At 36.9% G+C, this 26771-nt stretch overlaps 3 protein-coding genes across 3 annotated transcripts in view; all 3 read left to right on the top strand.

Annotated features, from left to right (window-relative positions):
* Nucleotides 1-219, top strand: part of LOC103152067 (tubulin beta-1 chain-like) — a 2801-nt gene extending 2582 nt beyond the window's left edge. The window contains exon 5 of the mRNA XM_016660813.1: nucleotides 75-219. Within this exon, the coding sequence (XP_016516299.1) occupies nucleotides 75-219 (145 nt within the window). The remainder of the gene's footprint in view (nucleotides 1-74) is intronic.
* Nucleotides 220-3352: 3133 nt separating this feature from the next.
* On the top strand, nucleotides 3353-9217 carry rab30 (RAB30, member RAS oncogene family). Its single transcript, XM_007572374.2, has 5 exons — nucleotides 3353-3522; nucleotides 4669-4767; nucleotides 4853-4936; nucleotides 5046-5229; nucleotides 6592-9217. Exons 2-5 carry the CDS (start codon nucleotides 4675-4677, stop codon nucleotides 6840-6842), a joined length of 612 nt encoding a protein of 203 aa, XP_007572436.1. The 5' UTR covers nucleotides 3353-3522; nucleotides 4669-4674; the 3' UTR covers nucleotides 6843-9217.
* Nucleotides 9218-10234: 1017 nt separating this feature from the next.
* On the top strand, nucleotides 10235-24133 carry prcp (prolylcarboxypeptidase (angiotensinase C)). Its single transcript, XM_007572373.2, has 9 exons — nucleotides 10235-10718; nucleotides 17659-17799; nucleotides 18239-18340; nucleotides 18450-18631; nucleotides 18814-18971; nucleotides 19627-19799; nucleotides 22102-22269; nucleotides 22358-22545; nucleotides 23297-24133. Exons 1-9 carry the CDS (start codon nucleotides 10545-10547, stop codon nucleotides 23541-23543), a joined length of 1533 nt encoding a protein of 510 aa, XP_007572435.1. The 5' UTR covers nucleotides 10235-10544; the 3' UTR covers nucleotides 23544-24133.
* The last annotated feature ends 2638 nt before the right edge of the window (nucleotides 24134-26771 follow it).

Below are 26771 nucleotides of genomic sequence, written 5' to 3'. Positions count from 1 at the left end.
CTGGTGAGTAAGACTCAGTGAGCTACAGTAGTGTGCTGGTGCACTGCGTAGATTATGACGGTATCATGTCACAGGTACACCGGTGAGGGTATGGACGAGATGGAGTTCACCGAGGCAGAGAGCAACATGAATGACCTGGTGTCGGAATATCAGCAGTACCAAGACGCCACCGCAGAGGAGGAGGGAGAGTTTGAAGAAGAGGGTGAAGAAGATGCCTAAGCTAATGTTTTTTTAAAGTGGGGGCTGCAGCTACCTGGGAGGCTACCACAAGGTGCCTTACATAACTGGATGGAAGATAAGAAATAAATGGAAAATTTTTGCTCTTGACTAATTTTTTGCACTGGTGCACCTAATGTTTTTTCTTAGATGCACCAGCACAGTAGTTAGATATACCCAAAATGTTTGACCTCATGGCATTTTTAACATTGCACTTTTAAAGGTTGATTTTTTTTAATCACTATTAAATTAAGGTAATATTGACCTGTAAATGATTAAGAATAATGTCCATTTTCAGGACTTTTTCCATAATTCTTTATTTGAAGCAGAATTACTCACCGTGTTTAAAGAGCCTCTGAGCTGAAATATAAACATGTCAAGATAAATCAAAGAAAATCTAAATTAGAAGGTGTTTGAAGGGCTACGGATCTTGTGAACATCTCAGGCTAGACATTTCATTACATTCAAGTCATTTTTCTCGTGAAATATTTCCAATTTGAACTCAGTGAAGGAAAGTTTTTCTTATGTAGCATTAAACTATATTATCATGTCAACCTCTACTGATGATGTGTGTGTGCTGCCATTGAAGCCATAGGTGCATTGTGCTTTTTCAATGTTTCAATACAAAATGTATTTTAACTGGCTGCTTAACACATTATCTCAAAGAGTTCAAGGCTGCCCTCTAGTGACAATAGTAAACTATTCCAAAACATTTTTCATTATTTTAGTAAGGGTGACAGTTTTGGTTGTGTTCAAAGCATTTTATGATCATAATTTGTCATCTGTCACTATTCACACCAGGTTTCATGGCAGCAGTGTTTGAACAATACAATGTTTAAATTACCCTTCATATTTTGAACTCTGCAGACTTGAAGCACTTGTTTAATGGCAGACCATGTGGTTTCCTGGATTTGCTTTTCTTATAAGTTTGCTCTTAACACTTATTATCCAAGCTATTTTTATTTGTAAATTTGGCTTTATATGAGCTAAGTAGTGTAAGCTCTAAGGCAGGGCTGTCCTTGGAGCCATTTGGAGCACCTTCAATTGTTCCTGTGTGGACCATTAGAAAATGTGGTTGATGCAGTTGGAGACTTTTTTATTCTTTAATTAGAGCACAGATATTACTGACAAATTAAAAATGTATATTTTATAATCCCTAATTTTTACTTTCACTTAATTTGATAGACTTCTACTTAGAAACAAACTTGGAGAACCCTAAACTGCTTTTAATTAATTTATTAAACCTGGTTGCTGGCATTTTTTTTAGAGGGAGTGGCCCAAATCCTATTCTCATTGCTGAGAATAAGCTGAATGTTTTCTTTATCTTTTTATCCAAGCCCAAACGAATTTGCAAACTAGATGTCTTTTTATTAATAATTAAAAAAAAAACTCTTTAACTTTTGAATCTACAGTGATTTCCTACAAAAAACTCAGACTTCTTTAACTGTTTAATTATAATTATTGTTTGCTTAGTTTACTGTTGAGCCCTGAAAAAAACATACTGCAATGTTTATGGTTTTAGATTTTTTTAATTTTTAGACCCAAAAGGTTTGGACACCACTGCTAAGGTCATTGAAACATCATGAGTAAATATACACAGAAGAACACTTGGTTCTTGCAGATTAAATGATGAGAAAATCTGACTGTGTGTTGTGAAAAGTAAATAAAGATAAGGTTTGACTGCAAATAGCACCCAAATGTTGCCTTAATATATTGCATGATGCAATGCTCAACCTACCTTTGCTTATCAATTGCAGTCTTTGCCTTCAGTTTTGCACTGAATAAAGCTACATAAATGCATAATAATGTTAAAGCATTTGGCAGATGGTATAATCCAAAAACTTACAAAAAAGTAAATAACATGAGTTTAAAATTAGAAATATCTTTTCTTGTTCCTCATTGGGGCAATTTATTTGTAACAACAGCATCATTACCAGAAGGCTCACACAAGATATCAAAAAGTTACAATAAGAGTAACAATAACATCAATAACACGATTTGAACATTGAAAATGCAGCTCAGGTATCAGAAAAGATGTACTACGATCGAAGGTATGTGTAACAGAGTAAGATTACTTTCTTTCCTTGAATGTGCATGACTCCTTTCGTTCCAAGTCTCCGTTTAAAATACGGTACTCATTTTTGTCTTGGTTCAGCCTGCCAGTTTAGTTTTCATATTTTGTATTATGATACCGGTTCCTAAAGGATTCCTTTAGGATAAGAAACTCCCCACCGTCACAAGCACCATGACAATAATGCCATGACAATAATGTTTAAATTGTTTTATTTAGGCTTACTGTGATCTACAATCTGTGCAGTCCTTGATTTCAGCTACCACCTCTCCGTAAGGAAGTCAAGGACATGTGTGCAAGCGAAAGAAGTGTCCGGGCACAGAAAATGAGGACTGTTTAAGTTCCACCTACAATGGGTTCTTTTGCGGCAGCTGCGACGTTGAGTGGCAGTTTTGTTTCTGTTTTGTTTTTATTTTATTACTTCATTTTTGATAGAAAAGCACGGAAATCTGGTGGCTGTAAATGTCATCGGTAAATTTCTGTGTGACAATGATTAATGAAAAGTGCAGTAAGAATAAAATGCAGATTATCATTCATTATGTTCATACATTATAACCGAAAATGCATTCTAAAGCAGTGCAGACTCATTGATAATAAATAATTATGTAATATAAACAGCATTTAAAAATTTTGATTTGTTCATGTTATGTATGTGAACACAATTTATAATAAAATTTAGATATTCTTTAACTTTAAAAAATGCATAAACATTTTTAAATGTAAATTTTACTGCTTCTTTTTTCCAAGTGTCGCGAGGTGAACATGCCACTAGTAACATGGCGGACGCGCTCACGTATGGTTTTTAGATGTCTCCTAGCAACAAAGACAAGAAGACAAAACCATTTTTGTGAGCTAACAGCTAACTTTCACTTACGTAAGTGTTGGTAGCTTCTGACTAGGTATGTCTTTTTGTAATATATCAAACTTAAAACACAAACAGTGTTTTAAACCAAAAGACATATAGTTTATTAAATACTGTGGTGTTGAACTTGGCTGATTAGCAGTCCACGAGTGGTTGTAAAGCTAATGACATCATTGAGTGCACTTTCCTCCTCCCTCCTCCTTGATCAGACAGGCTGCTGCTGCTGCTGCTGCTGCTACTGAGCTGCCTAGGACACACAGCTCTCAGCCGGGTCAATTATGCCCTGCCCAGCAGCGGCTGCTTTGCCTATTTGAAGAGCCGAACCTATGCATACCAAGTAGTTATAAGTCCGGGGATATCCCCGTGATTATTGGTAAGTGCAAACAGTTTTTTGCGTTGATGCAGTGCTCTGACTGTGATTTTTCCCTCCCTCCTGCATCTGCAGAAGCTGCGAAAATGGCTAGAATCGCAAGGTAGCCTCGCTATTAGCTACTGTTGCTAGCTTCGCTCTACTAGGTATCAAGTTAGCTTGAAGATAAATCATTTTTGACAGGGATTAGAATGTTAAATCAGATTAAACATGAACCGCGGGCCACGGTGTTTGGATTTAACAGTGGTAAAGGATTAATAAACTCGAAACCGTAAAGAGGTGCATATTACATGAAAGCTTAAGCTGTTAATTTAATGTAAAAAAACTACGGCGGAGGACATTAACATAGGTTCTTGTGAGTAAGCAACAAGCTATTTGTCTGCCTGAAATGCATTTGTGACGGGTTTGATTTGCAGGCACGACTCCCCATAGAGCAGGATAGATGTAACGGTGTTTTCCCCCTAACAATTCTATTAATGTTTATTAAATTCTGCTTTTACGCACACGCATTACAAATATTCGGGATGCACCAATGTGGAAGCTTGGGCCAATACCCAATGTTTAACTCCTCACTTGACTGCTCCTAGAAATTCTGTTCATAAATGTTACAAACCGTTATTGCTGTTATGCCGCTTGTTCAGCATTTGCCAATATTGATAAATTTGGATCACTCAGATCTGTAATTGTAGCAAATGCTTGTTCTACAAGTATAACCAGTACAATCACAATTGCATGCTACTTCTCTTTAGATCTGTGTAAGTAAAGCATTTGGAAAACCAATTATCCATTATACACTACTAGGCCTTGGAGTATTACTTAAACATTCCAATAAAACACATTAAAGTTTGTGGTTATAATATGACGAAATGTGTTGAAGTTCAAGGACCATGAACATTTACGAAAGGCGCTTCATTCATAACAGTTGTGTATTTTTCAGTGTGTCCCAATAATGTAAAATTGGAGCATTGAATGTGTATTATAACCTTGTAACACCTGACAGTTTTAGGTAATCAAAAGAAAAAAGTTATTGGTCATAATTGGAATCGTTCAGTCAGGTTTTTTAAAGATTGGTGATCAGCCAGAAAGCTTCAATCAGTGCCCCCCTTTTTGAGCAATTTTGTCATTTTGAATTTTAAAATTTCTTTACAGGTTATTATGAGCATGGAAGATTATGACTACCTGTTCAAAATAGTTCTCATAGGAAATGCTGGAGTTGGAAAGACATGTCTCGTCCGGCGCTTTACTCAGGTCTGTGTCTTGCCAATATGTTGTAAATCTTATCAAACACAAGAATGTCAGAGTTTTTAATTTTAAATTTCTACTTAAATTGTAGGGGCTTTTCCCACCTGGACAAGGGGCTACTATTGGAGTGGATTTCATGATTAAAACTGTGGAAATCAATGGGGAGAAGGTCAAGGTATACCCAAAACCACAGAGAGGTTTACAAAGTGGAGAAGAATGCTCTGCTAATGATTTACTTTTAAATTGCCAGATAATGACATGTGTCATTTGCTTCGTTTTTCCAGTTGCAGATATGGGATACAGCTGGACAGGAGAGATTTCGCTCCATTACTCAGAGTTACTACCGTAGTGCCAACGCCCTCATTCTCACATATGACATTACCTGTGAGGACTCCTTTCGGTGCCTTCCAGAGTGGCTGAAGGAGATTGAGCAGTATGCCAACAACCAAGTGGTGACTATATTAGTCGGTAAGAAAGTCCTGCTTTTTTTATACAAGATAGCCTTTTATTAGGGATGAAAATATGAAAATTTGGGCCAATTTTGATATTGCTGTTACTGCTGATAATCAATACTTACTGATATATATTTTACATATGTATAAATATATATTTCATTACCAATTCTACACCTTTAAAAAAAAAGATCACATTGCTGACTTCACCACTTCTTCCTCACAATCCTGCACTGCATCACTGTTGCTGTCACATGACCAAACAAATGCTACATCACCAACCTGTTTCCTTCCTCCTCAGAAGCAAACCGTTACAGAATAGAAATATTGGTTATTAATATTGGCCCTGTTTTATTTATCGGACCGATGCTGACATTAAGAAAAGACTAATATCAGCTGATCCCAATGTAAGTGTCAATATATCGTGCCTCCCTACTTTTCGTTGTCTGCAATGCACTAAATGTTTTTAATACCTCCAGATTAAATCACATTTTCCTAAACATAGCCTCATTTTGTAGCTATGTGTTGTCATTTAATCTCTTTCTTTTTTCATTTGGTATCAGTAAGCAACCTATTACATACACATGTACTCAAAAATATTCTCTTTAGAGTGAGCTTTACACGAAAATGCTTATATTTCTTTTTGTCACCTTCCTAAAATTTTTGCCTAAATTATATTTTGCCAAAAGTGATTTTGGCAAAAATAAATAAATTAATAAAACACCCCCTTTTTTCTAATGGATGCTTTAGGCAGAAAAAAATTGCTTTTGGCAAAGGTGATGAACTCTAACTGAACTTTATAGTGAATTATTTTCTGAACTTAACATGATATGGGCTTTAATGCTATTTTGGTTTTGATTTCCTTTTGGGTTAGTTGAATCTTGCCAAATATGACAGATTAGGTTCTCTGAGCAAACCAAATGAACTCTGAGGATCCTTCCACTGAATCCTCTTTCAATTGACCATGAATATATTATAGAAAATTACTTACAGTTACTACTTGCCAATGCAGGTGCAAAATATCCCCTCAGAAGTAACAAACTGATACATGGTCAGAAGTAAACGGCCCACAGGGTATGAAACAATAGAATCTCCAATAGCACCAGCTTTTAACTAATTTATCCAAAACAAAGCCCTTGTCTTGTTTGTTGATTTCTGTGAAATGTCAGTCAAAAAAAAAAAAAAGACAAATTTTCTGGGATAAAGCACTCCCACTCAGAGCCTTTGTTGAAATTCATCCCCCACATGCAGGCATACACATACACCTCCATGCCCATCTGTTTCGTTACACACTGTTCTGTCAGAGTGGCGCTCAGAATAACATTTCCCGACGTACGTGACGTTAATTGGCTGATTTGTTTTGCCCGTTCTCTTTTAGGTAATAAAATAGATCTGGCAGACAAGAGAGAGGTTCTCAGGCAGAGGGCCGAAGACTTCGCTCAGGCTCAGAGCATGCTCTATCTGGAGACGTCGGCCAAAGAGTCCGACAACGTCGAGAAACTCTTCCTCGACCTGGCGTGCGAACTCATCCGAGAAGCCAAGCAGAACAAGCTCGACAACAATGACACTGCCCCAATGCCCGGAGAGGGTAAAACCATCAGTTATTTGAACTGCTGCAGCCTCAATTAAAGGGAGCTCAGCTGCCCGGCTGCAGTAACTCGGTAGCCATTGACTGTAGAGCGTAGATGGCTGAGCCCCAATGCCTCCGTCCTGCTAAGATGGCATAAAGCCAACGCTTAGTTTGGTCATGTTTTTCCCATGCCTTTTATACGCAGTACAAAGGAACTAGTTGATTTTAGTTTTTAAAAGTGCTACTATCATTAAAGCCAGTATCCTCACTGGATCAGGATGAACAGGTGCACATCAATTGATTAAAACATCATCAAAACGTTCATTTAAATCACTAATTCGATTTAAAAAGTGAAACTTACACATTATGTAGATTCATTATGAACAGAGTGATATATTTTCTCATCTTTCTCTTAACAGTACTCCATTGAGTCTAAATGGGGTTTTGCGCAGGCCTGTTTGTTTTTTAATTCAGTACATTGATACCATGGTCATTAATGCAGAGATTGGAAGTTTTGGCAGTGTGGGCAGGTGTCAAGATCTGCTGGAAAAGGAAGTTGACATTGCCAGCAGAAGGAAGAGTGAAGTGCTCTTCCATGGTAGGTGACTGTGCACTTCAGAAAACACAGTGCTCCAACACCAGCAGATGACTCGATTTCCCAAAAAATTACTAACTGTGGAAACTCCACACCAGACCTTAAGCAACTTGGATTTTGTGCTTCTCCACTCTTCCTGCCTCCAAATGAAATACACATTTTACTTTCATCTGAAAAGACGACAGTCTTGATGTTTTTTCTCCTTAGATAAGGCACCTCTGACACATCTGACATCATCTCTGATTCAGGAGTGGCTTAACACAAGGAATGCCACAGTTGTCATACATTCCCAGGATACGTCTATGTGTGGGAGTGTCAGTCCACAACATCTGAATCTACACCAAACTCTTGAGTGGCCTTTGCTTCACAATACTTTAAAGGCTGCAGTTATCTGTGCAGTTATCTGTCCTTCCACCAAACTTTCCAGTGATATACTTTGAAACAGCAGTCTGTGAACAGCCAGCTTCTTTAGCAATGCCTTTTTGGTATCTTACCCTCCTTTTGGAAGGTGGCTGCGACTCTGCATGATACCTGCCACGTCAGTTGTATTTCCAATGAAAAACTTGAAGATGCCATAACATTTCTACATTCAAAATCCCTTTTAGAAATATATTGCTCTGTGTGTAATGAATTTATAACATTTTAAAGGTTTCACTTAACTCGATTAGTTATTTAAAAAAAAAAATCATATCCCAGTTTCTTCAGATGCACTTATGTTTGACTGATAATGTGGGTAATATGGGTAGGGCTTAGAAACGGCAGGACTTTCCAGTTTGGCCTTTGGGATTCATTTCTCATCTGACATCAGTATTCACCAGCAGTATTATGAGAGAGCAAAAAGTTTTGCCAGGTATATTGTTACAAATTGGATGACAATTTTAGTGAACATTGGGGTTTATTAGTTGTCAATAACATGTTTACAAGCACTACATTTTGGAGATTACAAGCTGAAAATGTAACATAAAATCTGTTTCCCTCTGCTCTGAGAATCACGTCACCATGACAGCTTTGTCATTTTATAAATCATTTTTATTTGCACCTGTCATTGCATACTGTGAAGCATTTTTTTTTCCCAAATTTGACTTTTTACTTGCTGCTAGAACATTAGAACATGTTTTTATGTCATGAAAACTGAACCACATATAAAACCTACAGTATTGTGTGTCGCTATTAATATTTTTTTAGTATATTGGCAGTTTTAGTGATTGCTGATTTAGTTTGAAGCAGTTGGACAGCCTTCTATCAGTGAAACTTCTAAGTAGATTTTTCTTTATGATTGTCAGCTGTTTTCGTTAACATACACGTGAATATTACTGCATTTGTCAGTGCTGGTCATGAAATAGTTTCAAGGGGGTGTGTCCATGTAATTTTATATAACTTGTTGTATTTCATACTATGCTTTCTGTGAATTTATTTTGTCGTCAGCATGGTAGTGTCTAAAATTATCTTTTATTCATTTGCCATAACTACAGGCTGCTGTATTGCACAATACCATATACTGCACACTTAGTTTTGTTTTCTTTTTTCTTTTTCTTTTTTAACTGTAACACTTAGTGTTTTCTTGTACAGATTTATTACTGTAGTACATCTTGGCACTTTTATTGTATGATTTTGTACCTTCAGTTTTTTTCTCATTTGCTAGAAGTGCCAGAGTTATGTTATTTCTTGTGCTTTAGGTTTAAGAGGAGATACTTGTGCTTAATTCTTTACATCTTCCTGTCAACTTCAATGGGATTTACATCTGAAAGGCTGTTTGAATTGTTGTACTTTTTCCTTTTGTGTACAAAAATAATCCATAAATTACTGTGTATATTATTAAACAGCTACACTAATTATTGACTATTTGCCCTGTGTTGTTATTTTTGCTTGTAATGGCCAGATTTTCTTAGTTTTTAAAAAATATTTTAAGCAGTTCATTCTCTGCACGTTTTACCAAAAAATGAGACAAAGCAAAATATACAGTCATGCTAAATTTTCAGGCTTTTAGAGTTGGCATGTAAGTTTTTCTGCTTTATAAAATTGGTTAGAAATGAACTGACAACTCTATTAAATGTAATCTAGGGTAGTAAGTAACACTGAAATGAAATAAATGTGTAGGGCTCTATTATTGGCTCTATTATTGAGCATCAAAGTTCTGAGCACTACTGAATCAACTTTGGAATTTGTTGCATCTTTCTTATAAAGAACTCACACTCCCATCAACCATTGCATGGTAGCAGACTAGACGTCGCAGTGTGCTCAGTCTGAAGACTCGTCGGCCATTTTGTGAGTGGCACTTTTAAATCTCTTGGTTTTCCGAAAAAAAAGTATAAGTTTATTTTCAAATAGTTTTTAATGGACATCTTAAAACCAAAATTTAACAGTATGCTTACATGCACCTAAGCTTACCCTTATTTAAGTCAGAGGAAGAACAAAACTTTCTATAGTTTGTCAAAAACTGTTGCTTAATGGATGTTACTTCCAGGATAACTGATCTCTGAAATTATAGTTCTGAGAAACTATTTGGATCAGTTTTTGTCATATCAGAAAATAATATTCAATTTTTTTTAGAATAATAATATGAATGTATATTTAGAACTTACATTGTTATCCATGTTAATGATTTCGACTCAGCATGTTGAAAACAGAAAGTGGAGGATTTTTTTGTTGTTTATTTGCTTTTGTATATTTATTCATTCATGAAATATCGTGTGTGAAAAAAGAGGACCATCAAAACAGGGCACACAGTCACACAACTGCTAGAACAGAAATATTCTCTGTAGCTTTTTATGGCTGAACTAAAAGTTGCCCCTCACAAGGTGGTTGCAAACTTCACGTACGTCGCTGACGCTCATGCGGCGTACGCTCATTCTTGTCTATTTCTGATACGAGCCATCTGCTGTGTGTTTACATCTCCGGTAGCTTACCTAGCAGTGTTAGTTGAGTACTTCCGGAGACTCTGGCACCTGGTGTGCGCTCTTCAGAAGCGGACTTCAACCGCTGCTCACATGCTAAGTTGACACTGGCTTGAATGGCAACACCTCTCCGGACCTGCTGACAGGGGGAATCTCACTTCCTGCCTTCTACGGGAGAAGTATACTTATTGCAATCGCAGCAGAGATCATGCGGCAGTGTTGACCACGGAGAAGATCGGCACACCGAGGGCTGTGATTTACCCAGGAGCAGAATGATGGCCGGAGGCAGGAGTTTGGACACAATTGCAGCTACCTCCATCGTAACGTTGTGTTTGGCATGTTTGCACGTGACCTCTCTAAAGTCACAACTTTTCACCAGACTTGGAGGGTTACGTTACACCACGGAGCCTCCCATCAGCTATAAAACATTGTACTTCGATCAAAAGGTGAGTGATTTTTCAAAAATATTTTTTTTCTTATTTATTCTTGCTGGACGTAACCTTTAAAATAATAGACTACTTAAATTTATTCTTTTGCTGATGTCTTCCGCTTTTAATTCTTTCTCTTTCACTTCTCCTTTAGTTTTTTTTTAATTAACTTCAGTAGGGAGATACAATGACACCTATATGTAGGAAACTTGCATACATGTGCTCTTTCGTAAGCATATCTGGTATTAACCTCCACATTATTAAGAAGATATGACCCAAACTTGCAAAATAAAACGGTGTATTTCGTTGTTTACACTATAATGTTCAAGGTTCTTATATGTACAAAAATCAGGGAAAATACAGAATTAGATTTTTTTTTTTTTTCATCAAATACAGAAAAAGTTGTGTGGTTTGATCACAAAGATAGAAAACATTCATTTGTAGACAATCATTTTTGTGTTGATTTTTATTCAGCTGACAAAATTCATCTTATATTTGCCCACATAAAAAACTTGTTTTTGTTCATATTTATATATCAATTAGATTTTTAAAAACGCATACTTGCACCTAATAAAAAAAGGGATAATTTCAGAGCTTTATGGCTAAACCCTCTTAGATCAGGTTTTTAACTTGGACTTATTATTAAACTGGATCCAGTTTAGGAGCAAAAAAGCTTAGACATTATGATTCTTTGTATTAGAAAACAATACAGGTATAACATACAGAATCTGTAGATTTCACAAGTTTAAGGAATAGTTTATCCAGAAATCACCCAGCTATCAAATTGAAAGTCAACTTCAGGTTTTGTTTGTTCATTTCAGAATTTATGAAACACACAGAAGATAAAATCCAGTTTGTCAAATGTTTTACATGCGCTTAAATTTCCTCAAGTTATAATGAATTCCATCAAAGTCTGAAAATTTAGATCAAAGGATTATGTAACTACATGAACATTGGTTAAGAGTTCTGTTTTTTAAATAATCAAATTCATCCTATTTTCTTCTGCTCTTCTTGGTTTCATTGTTTACTGTTTACAAAAAAAAAAAAAAAAAACTACAGAGCTTGCGCTTTCTAAAGTTCCCACTTTACTCTAACATATAGGAGTGCATGTGTTGTGACTGAAGACAATAGGTGTTTCCATCTGGCTTCCGGTAGTGAAGGGAAAGCCATCACAACTGGCTCTGTTCCTGCCAGCAGCACCGGAACCCTCCTGCCTGGCTGTCTGCCTAAAGAGGTCTCCGGGGCCCAGTGAATATGAAGCGATTTACTTCTCATGGGGGTTTGAAAGATCTTCATTCAGGCTGCACATTTTCTATTTATCGTTACTTCACGGAGATTCAGATTACATGTCGGACGGTGTGCGGTGGTACGTGGCACATCTGCTCTTAGTCAAAACAAGAAACATCTGGGTGCAGTCCAAATATAAACTTACAAAAAGGCCATTCTTTTACATGTGATAAAGACACCTATACCTGAAAAGATTTAAAACTTCAACAATACTTCTTTTGTTATTCTGTTTTTAATTTGTATTTTTTTTATCTGTCTTTTGTTGTTTTTGTCTGTTGTTTTAAGGGTTTGTATTAGACATTGATCACTTTGAGATTTCCAAGGTCTGATGCTGTTAAGTAAAAATGTCATAGTTTTGTGGTTTTATGTGATTTTACACTTGTACACATCAGTCTCTGTTTGGATTAATGGGAAAATCCCTAATTTATCTATGAGATTTCAATAAGATAGCCAATAGCTGCTAATGTTGCACAAGATACAGAATTGGAATATTCCACAGAAAAAGACAGATCACTTTCCTGTTTTTGCAAACTTCTCACTCCACATTTAGATATAGCAACATAAATAGCAGCCAATATGAGTCTGATATTAAATACAGCGAGGTCTTTAAGCATTGTCCTTTACCTTTTTTTAACATCTCACAGAAACCAAAAATAAAAAACTTTTATTTGTCTTCTCTCAGTAACAACTTCCACTTGTAAGAACTTTGCTGTCAGTGTGTCCTATTAGCTCTAATGATGCATTAACTGATTGGAAGAAAATTTTAATGTCTAGTTTCTGCTCAGATGATTACAACTAGCACAGTTTATGCCGCTTTCTTAAAGCAGCTCTAGATTATATGTGCAAAACACAGTGATACATTCACACCAGTCCTGATTAGTCTGCTTTAATTGAACTCTAGTTTGAAAGTCAGGTTTATTTGGAGAGGTGTGAATATGCAATCGAACTCTGACATGGACCAAAAAAGCAAACTCTAGACTGCCTAGAAACGAAGGTCATGGTTTGGTTGAGGTGAACTCTGGAGCCGTCCAAATACATCTGTGAAGGCCGTTCGGACTGAAGACCCCTACAAAAGCTGGAAACATACTACAGTGCATTGGATCCAACGTAAATTTAACCAAACCCGATACTACAAAAGACACTCATAATAGGTCTCCGCTCTCAACAATGTTTGGATGTGTGGACAATGCTCCACACCTGTTCCTGCCCACAGCATCCTGTCTAATCAACCGAGCTGACAAGAAGATAAAGACCATTTCCTCACTCCTAACGCCCCCATGCCCCCATTGTCTCGTCTCCTGTGAACTCCTGTTCGCCAATCAGTGAGAAATTGTATGCTTCTTTGTGAAATGTACAACAAATAAGACCCTTGTTAACCTCTTTTCAATACCTGTCGGGTCTTCTGTTATCTGGAAGCGAAGATAGTTTTTTGTTTTTTTTTTTCCACACGTTGTAGTGCTGACTGATATGAACACAGTGCCAGCAATTGTCATCAGGAAATCCTTTTGGCTGCAGTCTGCCATCAGACAATGAATGGAAGTGTCCTTTAGCATCCTTAAAATTAACTGCTAGAGTTAGCTGCAACTTGTGGTCTGTCTGTTTACTTTGCGACTCTGTAGGGTAGAAAACAAATTTTGCATCTTAACTTTTGCCGTAGTAAATATTCAAACTCATAGTTCCTCTCAAAAGTATTTGTTTTAATGTGTACATTTGTCCACATTTGCTCACATCAGTATATTTTGTTTGGATTTTAGAGTAACTCAGATAGTATAACTGTAAAGTATAAATACAGCCAGAATTAGCATGGAAAGTTTTAGATTGTGAGTTTGCGACCTTCACCATTAAAAGAGTCATTTTTTCCCCGTCCAGCTAAATAAAACTTGTCTAGAGCCAGAAGTCTTACATGACCCTTTAGAAAAGATATATTATGGAAGTTTGTTGTTATGAACCGCCATTTTATTTCAATTTTTAGGTTTTACAATAAAGAAAAACTTAAAACTTTTGTAAAAAGAGGATGAATTTTTCTTCTACAAGATGTTTGTTAAAAACATGTTCCACCTGAAGACGGAAATTAGAACAGCATATTGGTACTTTTAATGTCATTCTGTTGTGAAATTTCAACACAATTATTCAAACAAAAAAATGTTAAGTCACATTTGTTGTATATCTATATTTAAAAGCTGGAGTTTGTTTTTGTAATTTTTAGCCAAACTTAAGAGCTTTTGTGGGATGTCCAAATGTCTGGAGCCACAGATGGCAGTCCCCTGGTTTAAATCAAAACCTGTTTGTGTTTGAATGGCCCAGTCAAAGTCCAGACCTAAATCAAACTGAAAAGGGAAAGACTTAAACATTGTTATCCCTTAATATTCTCCATTCAGACTGAGATTTAGCTCTTTGACAAATAATTATTTTGGTCTCTAGATGTGCAAACCTGACAGATGGGTACAGCAAAAGTTTAGCAGATTGTTAGTCAGCTTATTAAAAACTTAAAATCTCAATTTTACAATTATGCACTACTTTGTTTTGTTCTGTCACATAAGAAAACCAATGTGATTCAAAACATTTTTTTTACTACATATTAATACTTGAGGCTCCGCATTCCTGCTGAATATTTATTAAATTCAACTGAAATAGGAGATACTTGCTTTGGCCACAAGGTGGCAGTAGTTATTAAGTTCTGGGTGGGTTATGAAACCAGATTTACAGGTAGTGTGCTGTGCATACTGAGTATGGGGGTACATTTTTGCTGAAGCACTAAACTCCAAAAAGAGGTTGTTGTTTTTTTTCCCTCTAAATCCACATTTAATAAAAAGAGATTTTGTTTTGACAGTATTTTCACCTTCCGGTTCCTGGAACTGGATAGCAACTCTTTAAAATCCTCTGAACACAGTTATAAATAATTAAGAATGTAAAATGTAAGAAATTCTTGATAAAAGAAGTAACTGAAGTTCTTTGTCCACATGTTACAGCATGTTGGGCCAGTAGCAGTTGGCTCTGTAGCCAAACTGCAGAACATTTCCTTTAAACCGTCTCATAGTCGTTCCCCTTCACCCTCGAAAACGCTGCCAAGTGAAGGAATTGAGGCTTGAATGAGCACACTGAGGCCCCCAGAATCTTTTTACTGTCACTGGCTCATAAAAACCCTGCCTCCTTTGTTTCTACCAAGGAGTGTACTGAGCGACGATAGAAGGGGGTAAAAACAAAACAGAAACATTTGTATGAAGTGCTGGAAGCTGTTTCAGGGGCCAAACTGCAGAGAAACCTCATGGGGTCGTCTTCACCATGAAGCTAAGCCTTTGTTCAGGAAAAAAAAAAAAAAACTAGGCAAAATACGGTTGAAAGGAGAAGATGGCCGAGAATCCCTGAGGTTTCGTCAAAGGATATTTCAGAGCTCAACGAAGGTGGAACTAATGTGGCATTTTTTTTAAATGGTTCCAGCATTTCTCTTTACAAATTGGTGCTAATTACCCTAAAGTCCAAAATCGGGGTTGTGACCTAAGAGCAGTTTACATTTGAGAAGTGTGGCCAGAAGGTTCTCCTCATCTGATCTTCAGATTATACAGAACATTTATCTCATGGCTCTATCAGAGAAGGAAAAAAGGAGCTAAACGTGAATATAAGCCTAGCTGCTGGACATTTTAATGACCATATTTGGTCAGGAAAGCGCAAACTTCTTCTGAATAATAATAATATATAAATAAGATGACATGTAAAAGTATTTGTACCCCTTAAACTTATATTTTTCCCCAATATTCCCTATCTCATGCATGAAGCTGTGGCTGAGCTCTGGAGTTCCTTCAGTGACAGACTGCTGCATCTTATGTGCACAAAGGAGAGTTATCATAGATCCTTCCTAGCAGCTGTTGCACTGTTTGAAAAAATATATATTTTACAGTAAAATACCAGCATCTGTAGTTGCAAGAATTTTACCATAGTAAATATGGCTATAGTGTACAAGACATGGTATGTATTATTTTGGCAAATGAGGGTTGGAATTTGGTTTGGAAGACAGAAGACTGATCGTAATATGAGCAAAAACTTGAAGAGGGATTTTATAAAATCTGTAAGGGATACAAAAAACCCCCGAAACAAACAGGAGTAGTTGCATGATATGACTGCATTTTTAATATTTGAATGGCATCTCTAGCTGAAAGCATGTGGAAGTATTTAAATAACACAATGTTTTTAGTACAATCTTTCAGAAATTATGAGCTTAGGAGTTCATCCATTAATTTCAGTGGGACCCAAGATGATCACAAAAAGCTGAATATTTCTTTAACTGTTGTGGAGATCAATGCCAAAAGACATAGCTGTAATGTCCTGAATGAGCAGAATATGGTAAAAGTTGAAAGGTCGAAATGGCACAAAGTATTCAGAAGTAGTTAAGCCTACAGCATTTATACCAATAAATACTTTAGCAATGTACTGCAGACTATTAAAAGACTCAATAAATTTGATCAAAAGCTACTCGTATAGCACAAATACTAATAAATTACGTTCAGTGTGTCTGTTTCCTCGCCATCTTTTGTAGTGTCTTGTCCGCCAGTGACGGGAGCTGTGCAGGTAATTGAAGTATCCAGGTTGTGTTTCAGACACATTCCTCTGAGCAGTGCACAGATGATCAAAATGAGACAGAGGCTCAGTGTAAACACGAGCCTGGTCCTTTAGTCGCATTTAAATTGGATGTTAAATTGCCGTCCATGATGCCGTCTAAATCCTCAGTCCAATTGCAGAGTTAAGATTCACAATTTGTAATCAGTTCATGCTTCTGAATACAGAGACCCTTTTTCTGCTAGAAAAGAAAATTATAATGATGATCTGACTCACTTGTCCTCTTATTACCATCCACCCTGCTCGCTTTTATTTGTTGATCTTTTTTTCTTTTTTCCAAGGCAAATTCCTTTCTCTCATTTTGGGAAAGACAAAGTAAAATTGTAATAACAATGTGCAAAAATATGTAGCAGGTTTAGGCGCAAAACTGACATTTATTGCAAATATACTATGTTCTTTGGCAGGTAAAAGGCTCCATATATGTTTGAGGAGGAGGGGGGTCAATGACGATTTCACATATCTAACAAAAATGACTTTGGCCTTGAACCAGAAGTATTTATTAGATGGTATTCTGTTATCACCTCTGGAGCAAAGGAATAGAAACATTTTGTTATATCAGGAGCACTGATATAGCGCAGGAGACTTTGGGGTTATTACAGGACCGTGATACATTGAGATTGCATTTAGGCTGAGGCAAAACTTAGGATTTACGACCTTGAAAACTCTCAATTATTCAGGACATTTTAAAGATGTAAATTCAACTCTTAACCTTGGCAAATCTCGGTTAAACTCAGGAAAATACAGGCATGTGTAAAAGTGGACACCCTGCTAAATCTTCAGTTTTTATTAAAGCAGCAGTATTGTGTGTTTTTCAGCCACATAGTGCCATTTTATAGCACAGTGAAATAACTATTATTCCTTGAGTTGTTACAAAAATACTGTATATATCATACTATGTGGCCATTTTCTTTCTAAAGATATTCGATTTTGAAAAGCAAAAATTTTGCAAAAACTTTTAAAATACCTTTCCTATATTTTTTTTTGTGGAAACAAGGGATAAAGAAAATTATGTCTGTTGCTTTCAGTCAATATGTTACTGACCTGTTATTCTCTTTCACAGATTGATCACTTTGGATTCCTCCAAGATGGCACTTTTAAGCAGAGATACCTTGTGGCTGACAACCACTGGCAGCAGCCAAATGGACCTATTTTGTTCTACACCGGAAATGAAGGAGACATCACCTGGTTCTGCAACAACACTGTAAATATAAAGATGTGTCACTGCATACTTGTAGTGTTTAGCCTTACATCAGGGGTGTCCAAAGTGTGGCCGGGGAGCTATTTGTGGCCCTTGAATTGATTTTGTTCAGCCCCTGTCAAGAATGTAAGTCAAGAATGATTAAAGAAAATTGCTCAACAAAACAGAAAACAGTTGATGACCCCCTAAAAATTGGAAATTGCCTTATTTCTTTTAACAACCTTTTTTTTTTGTATATTTGGGATATTTAATGATGTACAGTTTTCATAAAAAGTGTTTATTGTTAAGCAGGTAAAACTTTAAAGGAAAATAAAGCTCACAGTTAATTAATATTTGCTTTTTTTTTAATTTAATGAATTTTGTGGCCTCCCTCCCAGTAGTTTGCCACCAGGGCAAAACGTTCGTACCACTGCCTCCTGTAAAACCTTCAACTGCTTTTCAGGGCTTCATGTGGGAAGTTGCCGAACAGCTGGGCGCCATGCTGGTTTTCGCAGAACATCGTTACTATGGAGAGTCTTTGCCATTTGGTCAAGACTCGTACAGTGTGAGTTAAGATCCAAGTCACCAGTCTGCATATAAAAACAGATCTATAAAGTTAACGTCAAGAACCTGCACATGATTCTTAATTTAAAAGCATTTCACTCTGAATGCAGGACGTCAAACACCTGAATTACCTGACATCGGAGCAGGCCCTCGCAGATTTTGCTGTGCTGATTCAAAACATCAAGACCATTGTACCGGGTGCTCAGAACAGCCCTGTCATCGCCATCGGAGGCTCCTATGGAGGGATGCTCTCCAGCTGGTTCAGGATGAAATATCCAAATATTGTTGTTGGGTAAGGTTGTCATGCACAAGTTGCCTCATGTTTTGATATTTAAACATCTGAGAAAAACGTTTGACGTCCACCTTTACGACTCGCCTTGTGTTTGCAAATCTTCTCCACATATGACAGAGGGAAATGGATGTGAAGTTTTCGAGCAAGAAATAGATTCAGTTCTGTTTGTTCTTGGCTTTCAGGGCTTTGGCAGCGTCTGCGCCAATATGGCAGTTCCCTGACATGGTGCCATGTGGAGACTTTTATAAAATAGTAACGCAGGACTTTGCCAAAAGCGGCAAAAACTGTGACGCAAACATCAGGAGATCTTGGAAGGCCATAAATAACGTCTCCTCCTCTGGTGAGTTACAAGAGCTGGATTATCTGTAGGAAATAAATCATATCATGTCAGATTGTTTTGTAGTACCCTGAAGGAATTAGTGCCTTTTTATTTTATCCCACAGCATTTTTCTATAAAAGGATGTAACTTTTTAAAGTGTATTTTGAACATTTACAGAAGGACATGAACTTAAAAAGGATTTCAGAAAAGTGACTAGCCGGGTCTGTCGGACGTTCGCATAATAATAATAATAATAATAATAATAATAAAAATAATAATTCTGAGACTTATGAAAAATGGTGAATAACTATTAGATATCAAAAAGGATTCTTGCATAGAACGGATTTTTGTATTTTCATAAGAGTCTTTGCTGCGTCAAACACACAAATATGTGCCTCAGCTTTTCTGTGAATATTTTAAAGTAAATGAGTATTTACTTTTCACCTGAACAGCCTGATTTGACAAGATAATGGATGTTTCATTTACATTTAGAGTAGCAGCACATTTCTGACATTCAAACTGTAATAGCTAATGGAAGCTATGTTAGTTTTTTTTTTTTTTTTCCTTTTGTACCACAGGGGGGAACAATCACACAATGAATAACATTAAAAATATTGCTTCACATTGTTGGGAAATTTTTTAACTGAATTACTTTTTTTTTTTTTTTTTCATCAAGTATCTGGTCTTCAGTGGCTGTCAGAAGAGTTCAGTTTATGCTCCCCTCTGAAAAACAAGAATGATGCTGTGAGCTTTAAAAGCTGGCTTCAAGAGACCTGGGTGAATCTGGCCATGGTGGACTATCCTTACGAAGCCAATTTCCTCCAGCCGCTGCCTCGCTGGCCAATCCAGGTACAGACTGGACTGGGAAATATGTAGTTCTCCCGCCTGGCTCGACTGAATATTATGTTTAATTTCTTTTCTGTCTTTTTTCACCTTGACTTTAGTTCTTCTACTTATTAAGTGCTCTGGATTTCATAAAGTGCTATACAAGTACAAGCCTTTTACCATTTTAAATGCAGGCCACACTTTACAGATTTGTATTTCTCTACTTTGTACCGGCCTATCACGTAAAATCCTAATAAACGTGTGGATGAAATGTGGAAAAAAAGAAAAAAAGTTAAGAATACTTTTGCACCATTGTTTGGGTGCAGTCTATTGAGATACTTTTTGGCATTTCACATGCTTTACACCAAGTTCTCCTCTCTCCTCACTGGGCTGCCCGCAGGAACCTCATTTTTCCACCAGTCTGATACTTTTCTGTTATTTATTATTGAGCCATTGAATGGATCCGCAAGCGTCATGTTTCATCATGTGAAATGAGCACTAAATGGTCACTTTGAGGTTTTACTGGCTCCTTTCTCTTAATGTATGCAACCCCTATGGGTGGTTTAAGCGGTTTAGGCAGCGGGTGCAAAGAGGAGCTTTTTTAATGACAAAGCTAATGTGATTATCTGAGTGAGTGTGAGAACGGGGTATTGAAGGCTTAGAGAAGGGAAATCTGTTGGCAGAGATGAATGTATAAAACTAATCCTATCTGAAAAGTAAGGAGAAGATGCTTTGGGGCTATTGCAGTGTTTTTTTTCTTTTTCTCTCTCTCTCTCTCTCCACAGTATAAATCTTTAGTTGGACATGTCTGTGGCCCTCCTCAGCCATCGACCACCAACTCCTCCCCTGCCCATAAACAAAAGCCTTGGTAACAAACTCCACTCTGATGCCGATCCCCTCCAACCTCTAAAAATAAAGAGAGCCCAGTTTTTCTGCCTCACAAAAGGTGCGGAACAACAGCGGCTGCCAATTCTGCTGCCGCAACCATAACAACACGCAGTGAAATCAAACAGGAGCTGAAACGCAAATATTTATCATTCACGCTAATAATGCAGAGAAATCAGCGAGTCAAACAAAACAGCAGGGACGAGATTTAGGCCTTTACATTTTTGAATTATTTAACTTGTTCTGTCTGAATACATGGAGAGTTTTTTTTGTTTGTTTTTTTTTCTCTCACGCCAAGGTTAGAGTAATAAATTCAAGTTCATTCCAGGGAGTTTCATATGCAAATCAGGCGCCACCTTTATGCGTGGAAAAACACTTAATGGCCAACAAGAAAGCATTCTTTAGTCTTGTAAAGAACTTAAATTTAAGAGAGTTGGATGCCTGAATTTTTTTCACTCGCACAGAACTTTTAAAAGGTGACAAAACTTTGTTGTGAACAAACCTCAGTTGTTTTGGTTTCATTTCACTCCTTCGCTGTTTTGTACCTTTTGTAGGCTTAGTTGTTCCACACCTGACTATTTTGGGTAGGAAATGGGGCTCTCTGGTACAGTTTTTAGCCTCCGTAGGCATAAGGAACAGAACTCATTACGTTGGTTTCGTTGTCCCGTAAAAACAGTACAGGGTTCCACATCTTGTCAGTGGTATGTTCTGCTAGGAAACCAATACAGCTTTGCATGGAAACGGGTTTTGTCTGATTAAACGAAGCAAGCAAAATATGCTCAAAAATTTTTGACTAAGTTTTCTTTCACAATAGTATCTGTTTACTTGATTACAAACATTGGTAATACACGGAAATAGCTTTTTGCACCTTTGTTGAGTTATGAAGAAACTACAATTGCCTCAAAGATGTAGTTTGAAACAAAACAATGACGTATATCGGTCCAGAAAGGGTAAAAAGGCCATCTTTAAGGCTTTGGGATCAAAATCTACAAATAAAGAAAACATGAAACGGTGGAGAATCTCCCAATGAATGGCAGACGTTCAAAATTACACCAAGAGTGAATGAAGGACTCCTCCAGACAGTTACAATAGAACCCAAAAGAATATCCAAAGTAATAAAGCCCCCATTTATATTTGCTCTTATTGTCATTCAATAATAAGAAACAGAAATGTGGCCCTCAATAGAAACGAGGTCAGGACAAAAATAAACTCAAATTCAGAGTTTTCAGAAAATGACATACTGGTAGTATGTAACATTTGAGCATTTTTATGACCATTTATCTTCATTTTTAATGAAAATACTAGAGACATGAACTGGATTATTTACCGTTATGGAATAGAACTAGATCAACTTATAACATTTGGGTTTTAAATCATGATAAAACATGACAAGGTGAGGAAGTTACCTTTTTAAATATGCTGATTTTTTTTTTTTTTTAAGGTGGTGTGCAAGTATCTTGGTTTCGACGCCACCGTGTCTGACGAGCAGCTGCTGCACGGTGTCGCCCAAGCAGCGAAGGTCTACTACAACTACACAGGAAACGCTCCTTGCCTCAACACTTCTCAGACGGCAACCAGCAGTCTTGGTGCCCTCGGCTGGTTTTTCCAGGTATGTAAAACACCTTAGGGATTTTCCGGGGTATCAGTGGGTGAGTTTGCCTCTCAGAGTGAACATATGTTTCATCCATCCACCCCAGGCCTGCACAGAGATGGTGATGCCCATGTGCACAGATGGAGTCCAGGACATGTTTGAACCAGAGGAGTGGAGCTTCCAGGCCTTCTCTGATGAGTGTAACTCCGTCTTTGGCGTCAGGCCTCGAGCCGATTGGGCTGGGACGGTCTATGGAGGAAAGAAGATTGGTTCCCATAGCAACATTATCTTCAGGTATGAGACCATAAGTAAATATTGCTTAGTGTGTTTGGGTTTATTAGGTGAGGAAACAACTTTTACCACAGGCAAATTGAAACTAATCAGATTGTTCCGTCCATACATTGCACAACTTTTCACACCTCTAGGAAACAGCTTAGCAGTGGTAGGCACACTTCTGCTAATGTGCTAACACAAGAGCTAATTCTTTGTTCAATGCTTTTGCTAATTTTGACAATGTTTAGTGCACTTAGCTTCCCCTACTTTTTCTTCTCCAGATGAATTCTAATGCGCTAATAATCTACTTGGCTGTTTTGTAAATTAAAGTTTGACATGGGCGTTATTGTTTTGGTTATCAACTGTTAAGAAATCTTCAAAAAGATGTTTATGTCCATGCTCTTAATTTGAAGTGGTTGAAGACTGGTCATGCAGCAGTTCTGGAGCAAACAGTGAGAGGAACCCTGGACTGTTCCTTGTTCCACAATTTCTTTGACTGTCCAGTATCAATTTCTGAAGTATTTTTGAAAGACTGGTGATTTTGTGTGAAATAAAACTATTTCTGTATTGATGTGTCCATATTTTATGAGTCATTATCTAACTGAAAGACCCAATAATGACTCATTTCAAGTTTCCCTGAAGAGACACTCAGAGTTTTATTTAAACTATTTGTTTGATTCAGCTGCATTGTGTTGCTTGACAGATGTTATAATGCTCTTATATGGTTTTGTGCCTTGCGTGCAATTCTCAGTGCATCTTATGTATTTTCTAGCAACGGCGGACTTGATCCGTGGTCAGCTGGTGGAGTCACCTCCAACATAAGCCAGTCTCTAGTTTCCATTATGATTCCTGACGGGGCTCACCACTTGGACCTCCGCTACAGCAACAAGCTCGACCCACCCTCTGTCCGAGCTGCAAGGGCCTTAGAGTTGAAGTATTTTCAGAAGTGGATCAGGCAAGCTCAAAAGTCGACTGGAACTGGATTTACTATGTCCAAGAACAGGAAAAATTCTCCTTAAGATGTTATTGATGTGCAAGATTTAGCTTTAACTTGCATGACACGGAGTTTCATACGGTGCTTTCTGATTGAACAATGCCAAGGTTTGTCCTTTACTATGTAATATTTTTGTTGTTTGAGCTTTTCTTATCTAGTTAGAAACACTCCATTTTCAATGCCATAATATTTGTAAACATATTTTCATTCACATATCTGCTAAAAAAAAAAACTGCTGACAGAAATGCATTTTCTGTCCAGCTATTCAAACTATCATCTTTGAAATTTTGATGTAAAAACTGGCACATTTTCAATTTATTTATTTTCTTAAAGTAAAAGCAGATACGGCTTGTCTGTCCACATGGTGATATTTGTCTTCTTTTTTGGAAATCAGGGCTGTTTTTATATTTTTGATTTTTGAATCTAATTTTTGATTAGAAAATGACAATTTATCATTTTATTATCGTCATGGGTAATTCAGTAATTTGTTCTTTCTAAGTGTACTTATAGGAGCCTCAGGAGAAAGTTTTGGCACTAAATATGAATGAAACTGTTTGCATTGAAGTCTTTTGTTGTCCTAACGAGAACAATAAAGAAATTGTGCTGTTCAGAAAATGATTTTTTTTTCATCTTTTTTAGATTTGTATTGAATTTATGTCTTTGTACAAACTACAAATTAATAATTGTCTCAAAACTATAGACACAGTGCCTTCTTGTACTCGCACCATTTAAACCTTTACATATTTTATCATGTTTCATGTCTCAAATAGAAATCTTAAAGCATTTTATTAAGAATTCAGATGATAAACTGACAAAGTGGAAGAGATTTAGCTGAAAAAAAAATGTTTATTCTTAAATATGTTATCTTGTCCATTTGTATTCACCTCACTCAAATCATTGTCCTTGCAGCTACAAAGTCATTCAAGGCAGCTGTCTTTTTTTTTTTAGGTTAACCTATAAAGACACTATAATGCAGTAATCATTTCAACTAAGATAAACATGACTTTCTCTAGATCTTACATTAGTCCTTTAATCCTAGAAATGTTACTGAGATGATAAAAGCTGACTTTGTAATTGTCTTTATATGTCTCTGAAGGTTCATCACTACACCTAGATTTCTGGCCTGGTCACTAGTTTGTGCTTGTAATAATTGTTATGAAAATAATGTATTTATATATCGAACACAGATGGACTCCTATTTACTACATACATAACTCTTGAAGGCAGTTTGTTCAACTGGATTCTACTTAGGGGTGACGGTGTAAAAGGGGGTGAAACCAAATGAAAGCCACACCACTCAGATTATTATTTTAGAACATTAAAAACCAAAACCAAACCTTTATGTATAAATACTTTTGCAAGTTACTGTATCTCCTTTTAATTAGCCTTTGATAGAGATGTGGCTTTATCCTTCTGAGGAGGCTCTTTTGTCAAGTTTATGAAAAAGATGAGGCCATAAAGTTTAATTTCCACCAAGCGAGAACAAATGCACATCCTTGAGATTTAATAAAAACCCAATCGGAGGAGGCCAATAAAGCAAGTGGTGGGAGGTTATTGCGGTTACGGTTGATGACCTTACCCCTGCGGACCAACCTGTGGGATTCCCCTTGGCACGCATTCATTCACCAGCTGCTATTAAAAGTCTAAATTGTGGGACCAGGACAGCCTGTAGACTCTAGTTTCCCCCCCCCCCTGCTAGTTATATTATTAATATATTTCCAGCAGTGCTGTGGAGACTGAGAGGGGTTGTTGGAAGGTTAAAAGTGATGCAGAGAGATGATGCAGGTACCCAGAGACTGTTTTAAATCAGTTTTTTTTTTTTTTTCATTTTTGACTGTTTCGCTTCACACTTTTAACCTTCTAAAGCTAAAGTTCCTGACACAAACATGACCCGTTGAGGGCAAAATGTTGGGTTTGTAAGTTTATTTTTCACAAGGAGCAACAAAGACAGATTTTCACAGCCTCAAATGAATTTCCTAAGTGGAAAGAAGCAGAGCTAAACATGGGGGAGGATGGGGTCTCTGGCACTAAATGCCCTTCTAAAAATGTTTCTCAGGACTTTGAAAGGTCATTAATTTGGCGGCTCTTTTTTTTTGTTTTTTAGTTCCCTGACAATCGTCATCAATCAGAGGTGTTATTAGTATTCGCTTGAGCACAAGCTCTTGAGTGTGTCCCTGCTCAGATGGAGACCACACACTATTAGGATGAGGTTAAGCTTGTGGATGTCACTTCACATTGTCCCCTCTCACCTCTTTAGGATTTGGTTCTGCTGAATAAGTAAAATTTCTTAAGCAGGACGAGGAACAACTGGGGAAATATATGAATTTGCAAAGTAATGTTCTCCATAAAATGTTACTTATTCTTTAATGCTGCAAAGAACAACTAAAAAAAGTTATTTACCAGAATATTTCCAGTGTACAAACAACTTTAAACCTCCTAAGCTATGGTCTCTGTTTCTATTTTTGAGTTGATCTGCATCTACCCTTCCCCTCCCATCTTCACAGCTTTCGCGCAACAATAGAAACTTGTTTCCGGGATCTGTGCGTCAGGCTCTGTGGTCTGAATGACCTACCAGCATAAAAGCTAAGACCCCCTGACAAGGGTAAAAATGGGAGGGGGTTATGGCTGCCATGACTGGAATGATGTCATTTTGCCAAAACTGTGCTGCTAGTAAAATTAATTTTAGAATTTCCTCTACGAATCGTGTGTTGTGTGCAAGCTGCATTTTTCTGTCTTCACTTTGTATTTTAGCTTAAATTATGTTTGAAAAATAATGCCTTAAAAACATCTTTTTTATTTTATTTGAACATATTGTCACATTGCATGCATAGAAGAAGTATTGTATTGGAATTATATCTGTGTGAGCATAAGGTCATAAAAACATCAGACAGTTCCAGTTTGTTCTTGGTGAATTTTATTATCTGACATCTTAAACTTCCAGAAGCTAAAATCTTACTAGTTTTATAAAGAATCAAAAACACAGCTGGACCTCATAGGTCTGTACCATTAGAAAACAGATTAAACCAAACAACAAAATTTACAAAAAGAAAAGTAAATAAAGTTATTAATCTAATTTACAAGCTCATCTACACAACTAAATCATCTGCAAAGCAAAATCATTAATACATTAAACTCAGAAGGTTACTTTAAAGAGAATAAATAATGCTATACAAAAAGAAAACACTCCATTTGATTGCGTCCAGTGATGCAGTCAATGACATCATAAACAGGAAGTGCCGGCCCGGCCCATCCT

Source organism: Poecilia formosa, unplaced genomic scaffold (genome assembly GCF_000485575.1).
Source record: "Poecilia formosa unplaced genomic scaffold, Poecilia_formosa-5.1.2 Scaffold299, whole genome shotgun sequence".
Classification (NCBI taxonomy): Eukaryota; Metazoa; Chordata; class Actinopteri; order Cyprinodontiformes; family Poeciliidae; genus Poecilia; species Poecilia formosa.
Note: the sequence above shows the minus strand (reverse complement) of the source record. Positions and strands in the feature narration are given on the sequence as shown.

Excerpts from the sequence above, each read along its gene's own strand:
- rab30 (XM_007572374.2), top strand. The coding sequence starts at position 4,675 with ATGAGCATGGAAGATTATGACTACCTGTTCAAAATAGTTCTCATAGGA. Across the intron at positions 4,768-4,852 it reads TCGTCCGGCGCTTTACTCAG|GGGCTTTTCCCACCTGGACA; the intron begins GTCTGTGTCTTG and ends CTTAAATTGTAG. Across the intron at positions 5,230-6,591 it reads AGTGGTGACTATATTAGTCG|GTAATAAAATAGATCTGGCA; the intron begins GTAAGAAAGTCC and ends GTTCTCTTTTAG.
- prcp (XM_007572373.2), top strand. The coding sequence starts at position 10,545 with ATGATGGCCGGAGGCAGGAGTTTGGACACAATTGCAGCTACCTCCATC. Across the intron at positions 18,632-18,813 it reads TATCCAAATATTGTTGTTGG|GGCTTTGGCAGCGTCTGCGC; the intron begins GTAAGGTTGTCA and ends CTTGGCTTTCAG. Across the intron at positions 22,546-23,296 it reads CATAGCAACATTATCTTCAG|CAACGGCGGACTTGATCCGT; the intron begins GTATGAGACCAT and ends TGTATTTTCTAG.